Here is a 15,553-nt window from a genome sequence, read left to right on the forward strand (position 1 = left end):
TCAAGGAAATGTGCTACTTTGCCAATGTTTCAATCATAGTTACTTAGCAGGAAACAGATGCAATGCAGATTTCACCTAGTCAGTCAGTTAAATGACTGAAATAATGAAATAATCAATGTAGCACATTTTACCCACAAAAGAAACTAAAATGTGCCACTCTGGAATGATGCACAACTTCATTTCCCTGCTCTTCAAGGAAATGTCATCTTTTGAAGAAAGTCAGTTTTGAAGAGCCAGCCTTCAATATGCACACAAAAATCCTTACTTCCTCATATAAGCAAATTCAGAGAACTACCTTTTTATAAATTTGTATGATCTATAGTCTGCTACTAGTTAAAATTGTCATCAGAGATAAAACACTTTAAAAGATTAAACCAAATCTGGTGGACCCAGAATGACAGTCTTTTAGGTCAGCTTTTCTCATTGTGTTTGTTAAATTTACAATTGTCCAAAAGCCTTGGCACTGTAGGCACATGTGCTGTGGGCCAGATGGGTACAGACGGAGCCCGCTGCATCAGGATGCCCCATTTTGGCCAAAGGCAGCGGATCTTGCTGGCACCGTCTCAAAGCAGAGAAACCTGGTGTTTTTTCTGCGTTTTTGCCCATTACAGTTCTTCAACAACTCACAGGCATGTCATGGTGAAGTTGTACCAGACACTGTCATATACACAGATACAGAAATACCCAAACAGAACAGGGGGATTGTCTCCTCTCGCTGTGCTACTGTGGCCATTCAGTCATTCTTTGGGCTGTTGAATCTAAACAAACCAAACACTTTTCAACTAAATTCCTCAACAGCTCACTGTGCTCGGCTGCTGTTTGCACACAAAGTCTGATATGAAGTCAAACTCATTCTGTCCCAGGAAGAGCTCAGGAAGCTCCTGAATGCGATCTAAACCAAATTCCAGTACCAGTGAAGTCAGAACCTCCTCATCGATCAGATCCATGTCCATACCATTCAGCCCCAAAGGCCCACTAATGTGTTGCATGCTGGAAAGCTGGGCCGGGCCCATCCGGTACTGTGGACCATTCGGCAGATGGTGACCATTAGTTGAGCTCAGCGGGTGTCCGTGATACTGAGTGTTGAGTTTTTGCAGGTGCATGCTGGCCATGAGCTGCTGCGAAGTGAGATTCCCAGGGAGGTACTGCTGTGGGTGTCCTCCCTGCTGCTGCTGCTGCTGCTGCTGCTGCTGAGAGTGCAAGTGGTGGTGCTGTTGCTGTTGCTGTGGACACTGGCCATTGTACATCATGTTACCAGACATCATTTGGTGGTGGTGGTGGTTGGCCATGGGAGCTCCATTCACAGGGACCATCCCTCCAGGTCCCACCATACCCGGTCTCTGTCTCATGGCAGCTTCCATATTGCTCTGAGGGTTCCTGCCATAGTGCATTACCTGGCCATTGGGCAGACTGCGCTGGCAGTTGTGCTGTGGTGGCCCATTCATGCCCATCCTGAAGCCATGGTTCATGGGCATCATCATGTGTTCAGCCATGTCGCCCTACAAAACCAATAACAACCAGCACAATATACCATTAGATTTGAAATAGAACCCATTGCATAAAGTAGACAAGTTTAATATATGTACAGTTTAAACTGGCAAGAACCCACTTTACATATTGCAAAAGTCCTATTTATTCATAACGACAAGTCAGAAACCAGCTTTTTAAGGGCTTTCTAGAATAACAAAATAAGAAATAACTCAAGGAGAACTCAAGCAGGTTTTTTTTTGATTGCCAAGATAGCTAATGCTAAAGTTGTTAACTTTCATCAATGCCACTTTTCAATTAAATTTAACAGTTTGAACATCTTCCAATGATCTAATATTTGGCAAAGGAAAAAAAATCAATTGTATTTGGTACAATTCACCAAAAAGTGTTGCCAACAGGTTTATTTTGGGCTGGACATAAAAACTTTAAAAACCTGCATTACAAACAAAAGTTGTGTGGAAGATCTGGAATGCTGTATGTATTATACCAGCTTATCTAAGTAATTGTGCATCTTATCTAAACCTCCATTTTTGCATTTTCCATGTTATTTTATCTCATGTAGTATCACCATTGCATGTAATAATTTAGAGACATGAAATGTTCCTGGAGCTCCAGCTATTCACATATGATTCCCATGTTTATAAAAATATTTTTAGAGCAAAATAACAATTTAAGCCTGCAGCTATATCCAACGTGATCCTAAAAAGTAGGTCCCTACAGTTTTTTTCAAATAACACCTATAAACACATCTATATGTTAGCATGTATAAATTAAGACAGCTGAAATCTCAGTTACCAGTTAGAGGCACAGAAACACACAAAAACTGACTGCAGATGATGGAAAAACTACGATTCAGTGACCAAGTTGGGATATCTTGATCTTAGCTGATCAGGTGAGACCATTTTACTGTCATGCCTCTTTTCATGGGCTTATGATTTAACAAAGGTGTGACACTGCATCACTTAATTCAAGTCCCTTGAAACAACAAAACAAAAAACCAAACATAATTGTTTCAAAACTTATTTTTCCTCAGCTTCTATGATTTCTGCTTCTCTATTTGAACACTTTAATTTCCTGTGTGGAAAAAAAAAAGAAAAGTCAAAGCCTCCAAAATTACACCATCAGTGAATTACCCCTCAGTCTCACACTAACAAGGGAGGGCAGCAATACCCTTGCAGCCCAAAGGACACAGAGAAATGCTTTTCAAGACCACCCCCCTCAACCTCAACACACAACACCTCTGTCCTTACTAAACATCGCACATTAAGATTTCCTACATGGCAAACAGATCCGACTCAGTGAACATAATTAGCTTGTTAAAATGATGACATTATTCCATGAGCTGCCTCTAAATGGGATGGTTGTGAAAACAGGTCTAGAGCAAACCATGAAAAGAATGCTTGAGTGTGGAAAAACAAAGAGGTTTCAGGTTTTTAAAATGCCACCATCCTAGAATGAACTCAGCCTTTGCCCCTGGCTGCTTGTATCAATTCAACCCTTTTAGTGCTGATAAAACAAGAGACTTTCCTCAATAGCCTAAACCATCCTTATAATATTCTGCTCTTGTGATATCTAATTATATCCCCTCTGTGGAGCTTATGTACTGATCGTTATTGTAATTCAAATGGCACTTTGATAGTCTGAGGGAGGGTAATAGTCATTATTACAGAAGCACGAAACCTCTTTTTTATCCACATCGTTACGGATTCTTTTTATCATTTGGTGCGATAAGACCGCAACAGAAAACCTATAATGCCGTTAAAGTAAGTGGCAAGGTGAAATATGATTGATTCCGTCCGAATCCAACCAGTCTCTCTATGTGTAATTATGTAACGAAATACGAAAATACTCCACAGGACAAAGGCGAAGAGGTGCCTTTCAACCCGTTTTAAATAGCACCCGAAGATGACACCTACCCGATATTTTATTGTGGAATCGGCTGAGAAGTTGGATCAGTGCCGGCGTAGTTCCTTCAGCTGATGCTCCGGCTACATGCAGCCCTGCGGCGAACTCTGCAATGTCTCGGCAGTCAGAGGAGTTTGTTTTCTGGGTCATCTCAGGGATTATGTACATCTATAAAGCACAGAGAGAGCGAGAGAGAGATAGGGAGAGGAGGAGCCACCTTCCTCTCCGTCTCCTTTGTTGCTATTGGTCCGCCCCCTTAATCACTGTGCAAAGAAACGTTCGCTAACTACTTCCACGGATACACCAGAGCAGAAGAGACCCGCTCAGCCCCGCTGTGATCCCGGGGTGATTTCACTGCCGCCTGCTTTCATTACACTTATACTTTTATTAGCAATGATCCATACTCTCTTAACTGGAAGAGTTCTGTGCAAAGCGCATCGGTAAAAACTGTAGGCAAAGCAAAAGCCCCACAGCTGTAGAGGAAATCATTTGAGCAAGGTGTTTTACAGCATTACCCCGGAATAGTTCTGTACTGTAAAGTCCACTATAAAGTTTCATTATAGAGCACTTTTTAAAAAGTGTTTACAGGGGAAAGAAACAGTAAATAAATGCGCTGTTCATAGAATAGGAGAACAGAAAAAAAACTAACCTGCTGAAAATTACAATTACAAAACAGACAAAGAGCAAAATGCTAGAAGGAAATGTTAAAACGGGCTATTACAAAAGGGACGGGGATTTAGAGTAAATTCCAACAAATTACTATTAAATTTCATTGTGTAACTTGTAGCTTGTAGATAAGCTTACAGACCTTTAGTCATTTCATCTCTCTGGTGCTAGGGCTGCTTTCCCATTGTGTGGCTTTCTCTTGCAACCTTTGATGATGCTTCTGGTTTTTTCATTACCATGGCCACTTTACATTCTGTAGTATTTTCCATAAGCAACCAACCCTCTGCTTCCTGGTCACACTGCCAGTCTACAACAATGGCCAATATGATATACGTTAATGGACACAGTAGCATAAACCAAACCCAGGCTCTGAAACCGCTAACATCTTAATCTAGACAGTTTTTAAAAAACAAAACAAAAACAGATCCACCATACTAGCGAGGGTCCTCTATGCTTTCCAGTTTCTTGTGACTACACTAACTATGTATGCCATTTAGGCACACTTCAAAAAAAGGACTAACTACTTATCTGCGGTGTCTATGCAGTTATCTGTTTTCCTGTGCACAACCAAGTATAATACTCCTCTAAGTCAGTCTAAACTTCATGTAGGCTTTTCAGCTAGGACTGTGAAGGTTCTGCTTCCTTTGTTTTTAAGTGTAGGCATATGACAAGTTCACACTGCACTGCACAAGAAGGTCACCCTGGCACGTTCTTTCATGGACCTGGCCAAGCTTAAAGGAAGACTTGACTTTAGTCACCAACCAGTTGTAGCTTGCCTGCCAGTTGTCATTGGCAACCTATGTGATGTCATCTTTAATGACGTGTCATTAAAGACTACCTAAAACAGAAATGTAAACAAACAATGGCTGGGATGATACTGGCTGTCGTGTGTATGTAAATTAAAGAAAGCTAAAGCAACCACATAAGTCTATTTAGCTGGCTGTTGAGAAGCGTTCTAAAATAAGGATGTAGTTACTTTACACCGATACAAATTGCACTGATAATGCAATGATACAGTTGGTGATTTCTTTTTTGATTTTACATTTCATTTTCCTGTTTCCATGTTGTTATTGTGGAGTCTAAACATAGCATTAGGAATAGTCAGAAGAGCTACATTTATGAACTACATGGAACAGGCTACTACGCCTAGGGTTAAAAGTTTTAATGCCTTGGGCCAACCCCCTTGTGGACTTTATAAATAAAACATCAAAAGTGCAGAGATGTTTGAAAAGTTGCAATATGTTTTTGTTTTTAGCACCTTTTACATTCTTTTTAAAGTAAATGACTACTGACGCTATTTAAAGATATCTACAAAAAATGGAATGTATGGATGTATGCCCTGAAACTATCCTTTTTTCTATGAAGCTGTCGGGTAACAGCGAAGGTAAAAATGGCAACACTCATACAACCACAAGAACCTCCACATAGCACCTTTTAATAATAATACCTGCACTTGCCACAGCCAGCAGAAGAAATGTCTTTGTGGTAGCTGTGCAGAGGTTTGTACAGAGCGCTGAAATGGACTGGTAACCAGCATAAGCTGTTAAAAGACCCTAATGTGCCACCTTAACAGGCAATTTTAGAACTGTGTTGAGCTCTAAAACCACACTGAAATCTTTCACGCACACATTTATACTCATGTTCTATATAGAGAGATTTTTCACTACAAAATTAAAGGTTAGCAAATAGAATTTAGGCATCATTAAAACAGTTGGGACATGGAGCACTTTTTATTATTGTTACTGTTATTGCAAATACAGCACCAGTTCCTGCAACTGCAAATTTTCCCAGTTTTGCTGTTCCTAGACTTATTAGCTTCAGGAAATAATATTACCTAAAGTCATAATCAGTGCATTTTTGTCCTGAGCATATAGGTATGAGAATAATGTAAGGGTACATGTACAATAATAACTATGAAATAAAATCACTGGACCGTATCCATGAGGAAATTGTACACCGTTCAAACTGTATACCCCTCACAGACATTATAATATAATTTGCCTTATACATAATATAAGATAAATACATTTTATTTTTAGGAGACAGTGTTGCACTAAACTACTAACAGACAAAGACAAAAAAATTACGCATTAACTTCACAGTGAAATATCTAGGTACTTATATCAAAACTTCAAAGTAAAATTCAGAAAATCCTTTGTGTTCTGAAATCAATCCACCTCCATCCTGTTCCAAAGCCAGCTCACACCACCTAGTTCTTTTGTTTTTGGGCTGTCTTCCTGTGTGGGGAAAGTTAGGCCCCCTCAGCAGGAGCTTGGTATGTATTCCTGTTGACATACACACACACCCTTTGCAGTAGAGGAATGTGTCCTATTTTTGGGCCCCTAAAGTCATCCAGACTCCCAGCCTCTTTGTAATCCTCTTTTCACTTGACCATTGTGTTTATTGTCTGGGAGAACACTGTATGATTTGGTCTGCAGCCACAGGCTCTTCACTTTATTTAGGAGATGTTGATTTCAGTGAGTACAACTGGTTATTTTGATGAATAAAACTACAACTGTGGTTCTTTAGGGTGCAGACTTCCAGAGATTCAATTACTGAATACTTTTCTTTTGTCAGTACTTTGTGCCTCTCTCACTTGAATTATTGCCCTTTATTTAATTCTGTTATAACTTACTTTTAAATAAGTAAGTTAATTAAAATAGCATTATGCATAAATGCATAAATGTAACGAGTTAATAATTTACAATAATAGATAGATGTTTTGTCTGGAAATGTATTTGCACTCTATGTATCTGTACCCATATGTAATTCATTTTATTTCATATTTTACTATTGAGAAGCACTTTGGAGTACCTCTGGTCTTTTAAATGTGCTATACAAATAAAGTATTGATTGACTGATTGATATATGTAGTTCCCGTATAGCTAAAATTCCTTTTCTGTTATATTTTGAAGGAAACGTGTTTTACTGTAGTCACATAATCTAGAATTCAAAAGATGAGTGCATTCTGGAAACCTCTCAAGAGTTCAGCCAAGGAAAAGAGTCTTCAACACTTATATCAAACCATTATTTTAAATTAATTTCATATTATTTGGCCAGCAGTCCCAATCCATCCAGTATATAATTATTATCCGAATAATAACCTGAAAGAAAGAAACTAAATAATAGAGATATGTTCATTGCGAAGTGTTTTTGAAACAGCACAAACATAGTCTCAGACGAAATATATTTTCTTCAAAATTAAATGTTGTGTGCTGTATAAGAACAGACTTTTAGAGAGAGAAGAATATAAGCCAAGACTGTATAATTCACATATATGGACAGCTGATATAAAGTTATATTTTGTAACTTTTACACATCTATCTTGATAGAGAGATAGAATAGATAGCTATATAGATTAGATTATTTTATCTTTAGACATAGCCAAGCTGGCTTTTTCCTCTTTTATTCAGCCTTTAATAAAGAAAAATAAATCCACCCAAAGTCACTTCTAAATCACACTTATTACAACTTTCTCAGCTAGGAAGAGTGAATTCTTGCTCATTATGTGGCTACTAAACTGGGGAGAATCACTCTATTTAGTCAATAAATTATCCAATACCTGTGCAAAATAGCAAGTGTTAATTTTAAGATTTTTTAAAAATGGAAAATTAAGTGAATGAGTGGGATTTACAAATGCTGGCAGCTTTGTTACATTTGTATGGAGGCAGATTAGCCGTGTCCTCATGTTAGTGTTGCTAAGCCAAACTTCATGGTTCCTAAGGAATCTTAAAAAACAACCTCTGAGCACCTACTCTGCCTCCCAAGCCAATGCATAACTATACTGATGTGAAAAGGAAAGTTTTCACAGGACTCAATGTAGTCCAGTGAAAAAGTACGTTCTACAATAGCTTGGAGAGCCACCTTTAACTTGAAGTTATCTGACTTTATCAGTCTCACATATCATTGTTTTGGCACAGTTCATTGAGGTTTGCAATTATTTATTTTTGGACAGCTCTATTAAATAATTCCTCATAATTTTAGTCAGTCTGAAGATTTGGACTTTGACTGGGGCCATTGTAACAGCTTGATTCTTTTCTGTTTAGTTATTCTGTTGTAGATTTGCTGGTGTGCGTGGCTTCACTGTCCTTTTAAATAACGCAGGTTCGACCAAGTTTCAGCTGCTGTCATCTCAGTAGTATATTAAACTACAGATTTTGTGTTACCAGTAATAGAGTTAAACACAAACATTTGAACATGCCTGATTACTATGCTATCTGTCCATTCAGTGAACAGTTTTGCCGAAGCATTCTTCTCGGTTGTAGACACACAGTGTTGAGAAGGTTACTTCATATTCCGTTACGTTACTCAATGAGAGTAACGTATTCTGAATACTGGATTACTTAATATATCATCATGCTTTTTACAACTACATGAATGTACTATTGCTGTGTGATTTATTACTATTACTGAAGGTTACTCGCCATAGCAATACAAACTGGATTTTTAAATCGTAATATAAAATGAGTAACAGTAGGGTGGACATTAGGTCATTAGATCTCGTATAGAAAACCATTCCGCGCATATATAAAACAGGTCCGCGGCTCTGAACCATAGTAAAGGGACCTCTGGCTAATACGCCGGGTTCTGTTTCGGGCTCGTAGCTGAAAACTAGCTTTATTTTGTTGTCTGGGTCAACTTTGCCAGCAAGAGACAGAGAGAGGTGTTGAAAGGCTGCGATAACGGAACTTATTGTTTCGGAGGAAAACACGAACACAGTATAGAGTTGAGTCTTAATAGCTTACTTACAACTGGGCTACACTGCCCATGAGACTACATTCTTTAGGGCTCTGCCTGTTGCCTTCATATTAAATAATTTTTTGAACAATAATTAAAAAAAAAATTTCTTCACGTCATTATGCGGGCCGCAAGTGGGGGTGACATGGACCGCGAGATTGAGACATAGGCTTTAGAGCCTCTTAATGGCGTGGAATTACCAAAAATAGAGAGGGGACAGCCTAACATATGAAAAAAGAAAAGACTGCCGTGTAATCCATTTATTTCAGCAAAGTAACTGTATTCTGAATACCACCTTTTTAAACGGTAACTGTAACGGAATACAGTTACTCATATTTTGTATTTTAAATACGTAATGCCTGTACATGTATTCCGTTACTCCCCAACACTGTATACACAGTATATTTGGGACTGAATTCAGGCTTCAGTATTTACAGACTTATATAAAAGGTTGACATTATGAGCTGCAGAGTGACACATAGGCTGAAAAAACCCATGCTTCCAGTATGAGGTTCCACACATGGGAGACAAATAACACATGTGCACATGACTTAACCAAATCGACTGAATACATCTTCATCAGTTTTAAGTTCAGGTAGGTGTGATGATAAAAGACAACTTGCTTGTTTCATGATAAGAATATGAGCCTTTATACTCCAGGACAACGTGTAACTCATTTGTTTATGGAATTCTGTGGAAAACTGCAACATTTTACTGCATGTAATAATGGGAACACTCTTCAGACTATCCTGCTTATTTGACCTTGTCTGAGAATTACTTGCTGATCTTAGTGAGACAGGAAATGTGTTCTGACAGTTAGCCAATGACACAGCTGCACTTTGGTATTGATCTTTACTCGTGTAGACTGCATTCCATCTATACCATACTATGCTTTTGCAGCTTTGTATCTACATGTTATTACTGTTGTGCAACATTATGTAATGACCATAGCTTCTCTGCAACTTCTGGATTGGATGTAAATTGTTTATATGTATCTGAGCAGATAAAAGACAAAACCATCCCTTGACCAATTATTTCTGACTGTTTAGCACTCTTTCTTTCTATCTATTAGTCCCTCAAGCTGTATATGTACAGGTTTCATATTACCGAGTGCTTCTTGTTACCCCTTTCTTTCCAACCACCCACAGCGCTACTCAACCTGGTTCATTCACACTGAATATCACTCTGTTGCATGTTTATTCCAATAAGGTCTTCATGTATTGCCACAACATGATTAATGCATTTTTAAAATGCTTTAATTAATTAATTAATGCATTTTAAAAAATGCAACTTTTGTCAGCATTAGGACAGAGCCGCACACAGGGTAATCACATAGAGTATAAAAGACCACTGCTCCAGCTGCTGTCCCTCTCTGCCAATTGGCCTCATCCAGGGAGAGAGGGAGAGAAGGCACCATCAAACAGATTTGTAAAAAGGTCACTGAAATAAATTGCCTCTTAGGTACAGTAAAATGTGTTTCAGTCGACAGTACAGCAAGGAAAACTACAGTATAATAGGCTACTGCTTCTACTCATTGAATGTTTTTTTTAAACTGAACTTTTTGCAATTTTAAGGATCCTTAGAGAATTTGAATGTAATTATTTATACATTATACTGTTTGATTTACAACAAGGAAATATATATACTGTATGCACAGTATTTACTTCCTTGTTGTGAATAGCAGAGTGCTCTTTTTTGTCTTTCCTTTCTCTTATACTAGACCGACCTGCTACTACACCTGCTGCTCCATGTAGTAGAAACAAGGGCATATGTTGTTTTATAACCCTATGTTTGAGCGTGTGCTACCACATCCTTTCATGCATCTGTGCTCAAGTTGCTGTTTCTCTACTAATGTCTGTGTTAGCATGGGGGGAAGGGGGTCTTGCTCTCAAATTCCTAGGTCTCTTGATGTGAGCTGTGTTGTGCTTCAGCAGTTCCATTTGGCCAGCATCACCCTGTCTCACCACCCCATCCGGCCCCCATTAGGCAATCCTTGCAAGTCTTGATTGCCTGGATCAGATCTGGTCCTGTTAAGTCATTGCTTATTGCCTACTGACACTCTCACCTGCAGATTAACATGACGAGGTTGTTACTAATATGCTCTGTATATGACAAGCAATAACAAAAGCTGCTACAGGAACTAGTGTAATACTGTTTGTTTATTTATAGTGTTTTGTAAGACCTTCCTTTTCAGAGTGAAACACACTGACAAATCTCAAGCTATGTTTATCAGAAAGAGTTACGTAATTCTAATTTTTATGGGGAATGGACTGTGTATCTCTAGTGCTCTCCCATGTAAAAAAAAACAAAACATTTTGCTACTAAAAATGTGCTTTTCGTTTTGTAGAGGTGTCTAGCTACCACTGCAGCCTTTTCTTGTACTCTCACTTTAACCATATCCTGGTTACCCCTGGATTTCCATTCATCCATCCATCCATTTTCTTACACTTATCCAACGTAGGATCATGGGGTGATGGGCTCTATCCCACATTTCAAAGGTAGGATACACCCTGGACAGGTCACTAGTCTAGACTGGTCCAATCCAGAGACATACAACCAATCACACTCACATTTACACCCACAGCCAATTGAGAAGCAGCAGTAAACTTAACCCATGAATTTCTTGGGTTTGTGGGTGGAAGCCAGAGTATTTAGAGAGAACTTGTGTGAGCATGGGAAGGACACGTGAACTCCGTACAGACTGTTTTTTGTTTGCTTTTTTGTGTCTTTTTCTGATTAGCCTACTTTTGCTATCATGTATGACAGCCATCAAATGGAAATGTGAAATTCCACCAACAAAATCCAGGAATGAATTTTATTAGATGTGACTGCAACACCAGAGAAAGACATCTGGATCTAAGAGAAATTAATCCAACAATACTCAGACGAAGCAAAAGCAGATAAGGTATTTCCCAAAATGTATAATTATTACTTAAAGGTTTCCCCAAACAGAAAGTGTCACATGTAGCCTAAGCTTAATCACATAAACACAGCTTTATAACAGAGTTATTTTTCAAATGGTCTAGCAGGACTTTTTGGAAAATGACCTATTTTGTCATTTTGGTGTTGAAGGACTTATTGAGAATGATCACATTTCTCTTGACAGTATTTTTTACTTGCATTTAGAAAAATAAATTTTTGACAAGACAGACCTTTACTGCTTAGTGATTCTTTTGGATGACTATTCATATCTATTCTAGGACACAGCCCGTATCTGATACCAATGTGAGCTGACAGCAAGGTTGAGCAGACCTTGCTGGTAGCATCAGAGTAAGAATAAAAGATGTCACATCTTTTTTTTCGTACCTATACTAAGCTTCTCCTGTACACATTCAAAACAAAAAACATTTGTTTAAAAGAAACTACAAGTTTTGAATGATTTGAGATCATCCCACATACCAGCCTTAGTTGTTTGACTTTCTTTGGATCTTTGGATTCTTGGCTCGGTGGGTTTGGTTGTGCTCCACGCTGATGCTGCATCAGCCAAGCTGTCAAATGAATAAGGATTTCTTTCTTGTCATGGCAGTGTTGACAAATCCCAAATTCAAATTATACAACCATTTGTATGAGATAGGAATTTAAACTGATTGTAACTAAGCATTGTATTTTCTATCTATGCATTGGTAATAGCAATCATGGGGATTTATTTTCTATTTATGGGCATTTTATTTAGCAGTATTTACCACTTTTGTTTTACTTTGTTAAATAAATATCTTCACAGTTTACAGTATATCTTGGAGATCTTTTGAAAAAAATATTTGTACACCAGTCTTAGAGCTGTCAGCACACAAATGCTCTTACTCTGACAGAGGATGAAAGTTTCTCTATTTCAAATGTATACATTTTTCTATTGTCTGATGTGGCAATCGTAGATTCATCTTTTATGCTGCACCCTTCTCCTCCATTAAAGTGAAAACAGGTGTGTGACAAGAGCCTTGCTTCCTGGCATCTTAAAAAGAAAAAGAAGCTAAATAACAATGAGCATATTTATTTGTTTATTTATTCAATTATTAATTTATGTTTTTTAGATGTATTTTTCCCTACAATTTGAATGGAAGTACAGTGGGGCAAAAAAGTATTTAGTCAGCCACCGATTGTGCAAGTTCCCCCACCTAAAATGATGACAGAGGTCAGTAATTTGCACCAGAGGTACACTTCAACTGTGAGAGACAGAATGTGAAAAAAAAAGTCCATGAATTCACATGGTAGGATTTGTAAAGAATTTATTCGTAAATTAGGGTGGAAAATAAGTATTTGGTCACCTCAAACAAGGAAAATCTCTGGCTCTCACAGACCTGTAACGTCTTCTGTAAGAAACTTTTCTGTCCCCCACTCGTTACCTGTATGAATGGCACCTGTTTGAACTCATCATCTGTATAAAAGACACCTGTCCACAGCCGCAAACAGTCAGACTCCAAACTCCGCCATGGCCAAGACCAAAGAGCTTTCGAAGGACACCAGGAAAAGTATTGTAGACCTGCACCAGACTGGGAAGAGTGAATCTACAATAGGCAAGCAGCTTGGTGTGAAAAAATCAACTGTGGGAGCAATCATCAGAAAATGGAAGACATACAAGACCACTGATAATCTCCCTCGATCTGGGGCTTCATGCAAGATCTCATCCCGTGGGGTCAAAATGATCATGAGAACGGTGAGCAAAGATCCCAGAACTAGGGGTGGGTTTTTATAATCGATTCATCGATTAAAATCGATTCTGGCTTGGATAACGTAAAATCGATTCATTAAAATCCTGAATCGATTTTTTAATATAAATTTATTTTGTCCGAAATGCCAGAATCTCTGGTGACATCTCACAAAATTTCAAGAACCACCAAACAGTAAATGAGAGCAGGTACAGGGATTCTGCACATCGACTTAAACACACAGCGCGACCCGCGGATCAGAATCAGTTAGATGTCGCCTTTCTCACAGTCGGGGCTGAAAGCCGACAGCTCGCTGATCCGGGTCCGCGCTTTGTGTTCACGCCCTTTATGCGCTGATTCTAAAGCTGTTAGTTTGGTCTCTCTCCAAACAATATTGACCGAATCAGCAGCAAAAGAAGATCCAAACGCTTCACATAAACATCGTCATGAATTCACTCTTTTACTGTTTTGCTTCCATTGCGATGCGCAGCTCTCTCTCTCTCCCTCTCTCCCTCCCCCTCTCCCCCCCCCCCCCCCCCCTCTCTCGAACAGTTTCGCTTTCTTCATTATTCGCTTGCTTGTTACACAAGTCTACTGTTGCTTACAGGCTGTCGGCCGCTGTTTTTTCCCCTTTTACATTCTTCCGAAAAGAAAACCTCATTTCTGCTGTTCAATACTGAACAAATTGAAACTTTTTAAAATTATTCAAAATGCAAAATGCTTAGCCATGTCTCTAATAAAACCGCTGTAACGTCAGAGGTAATGTTGATTAATTAATGGTTTTCTTTCGTTTTTGATGTACTGCAGAATATTTTTATAAAATCCCAGGCCAGGAAAATCACCTACATGTTTTTCTGTGTTTTATCTTCAGCTACTTTGACACAAAGGCATCTGCTGTGATGCTCACACCTTTGATAAAGTCTTGCATGTCTCAGCTTCCTTTTTATTGATACAAAAATATGTAAATGTCCTGATCTGAATTATATCTCTGACTGTCAAAATTTCCCAGATTTAAATCAAATCGAATCGAATTAAATCGAATCGTGGATCGAATCGATTCGGGACCTTGTGAATCGGAATTGAATCGATTCTAGAAATCAGTGACGATACCCAGCCCTACGCCAGAACCACACGGGGGGACCTGGTGAATGACCTGCAGAGAGCTGGGACCAAAGTAACAAAGGTCACCATCAGTAACACACTACAACGGCAGGGAATCAAATCCCGCAGTGCCAGACGTGTTCCGCTGCTGAAGCCAGTGCATGTCCAGGCCCGTCTGAAGTTTGCCAGAGAGCACATGGATGATACAGCAGAGGATTGGGAGAATGTCATGTGGTCAGATGAAACCAAAGTAGAACTTTTTGGTATAAACTCAACTCGTCGTGTTTGGAGGAAGAAGAATACTGAGTTGCATCCCAAGAACACCTGGGGCTGTTTTTCTGCCAAGGGGACAGGACGACTGATCCGTGTTAAGGACAGAATGAATGGGGCCATGTATCGTGAGATTTTGAGCCAAAACCTCCTTCCATCAGTGAGAACTTTGAAGATGAAACGAGGCTGGGTCTTCCAACATGACAATGATCCAAAACACACCGCCCGGGCAACAAAGGAGTGGCTCCATAAGAAGCATTTGAAAGTCCTGGAGTGGCCTAGCCAGTCTCCAGACCTCAACCCCATAGAAAATCTGTGGCGGGAGTTGAAAGTCCGTGTTGCTCGGCGACAGCCCCAAAACATCACTGCTCTCGAGAAGATCTGCATGGAGGAATGGGCCAAAATACCAGCTACTGTGTGTGCAAACCTGGTAAAGACCTATAGTAAACCTTTGACCTCTGTTATTGCCAACAAAGGTTATGTTACAAAGTATTGAGTTGTATTTTTGTTATTGACCAAATACTTATTTTCCACCCTGATTTACGAATAAATTCTTTACAAATCATGGATTCATGGATTTTTTTTTCACATTCTGTCTCTCACAGTTGAAGTGTACCTCTGGTGCAAATTACTGACCTCTGTCATCATTTTAAGTGGGGGAACTTGCACAATCGGTGGCTGACTAAATACTTTTTTGCCCCACTGTATATAATTTGTAAACTGTATAATTTTGCATATAAATA

The 15,553-nt window shown here is 39.0% G+C and overlaps 1 protein-coding gene across 1 annotated transcript; it reads right to left on the minus strand.

Moving 5' to 3' along the window:
• Positions 1 to 264: 264 nt before the first annotated feature.
• LOC113014887 (cbp/p300-interacting transactivator 3-like) lies at positions 265 to 3,600 on the minus strand. Its single transcript, XM_080296554.1, has 2 exons — positions 3,405 to 3,600; positions 265 to 1,499 (listed from the first exon to the last, which is right to left on the minus strand). The coding sequence occupies exon 2, from the start codon at positions 1,491 to 1,493 to the stop codon at positions 792 to 794; it is 702 nt and encodes a 233-aa protein (XP_080152680.1). The 5' UTR covers positions 1,494 to 1,499; positions 3,405 to 3,600; the 3' UTR covers positions 265 to 791.
• Positions 3,601 to 15,553: the final 11,953 nt, after the last annotated feature.

The sequence above is a fragment of the Astatotilapia calliptera genome, chromosome 22, assembly GCF_964374335.1.
Source record: "Astatotilapia calliptera chromosome 22, fAstCal68.1, whole genome shotgun sequence".
NCBI lineage: Eukaryota > Metazoa > Chordata > Actinopteri > Cichliformes > Cichlidae > Astatotilapia > Astatotilapia calliptera.

Bases quoted from the DNA above. Each gene is read 5' to 3' on its own strand.
- LOC113014887 (XM_080296554.1), bottom strand. From the start codon at position 1,493: ATGGCTGAACACATGATGATGCCCATGAACCATGGCTTCAGGATGGGC.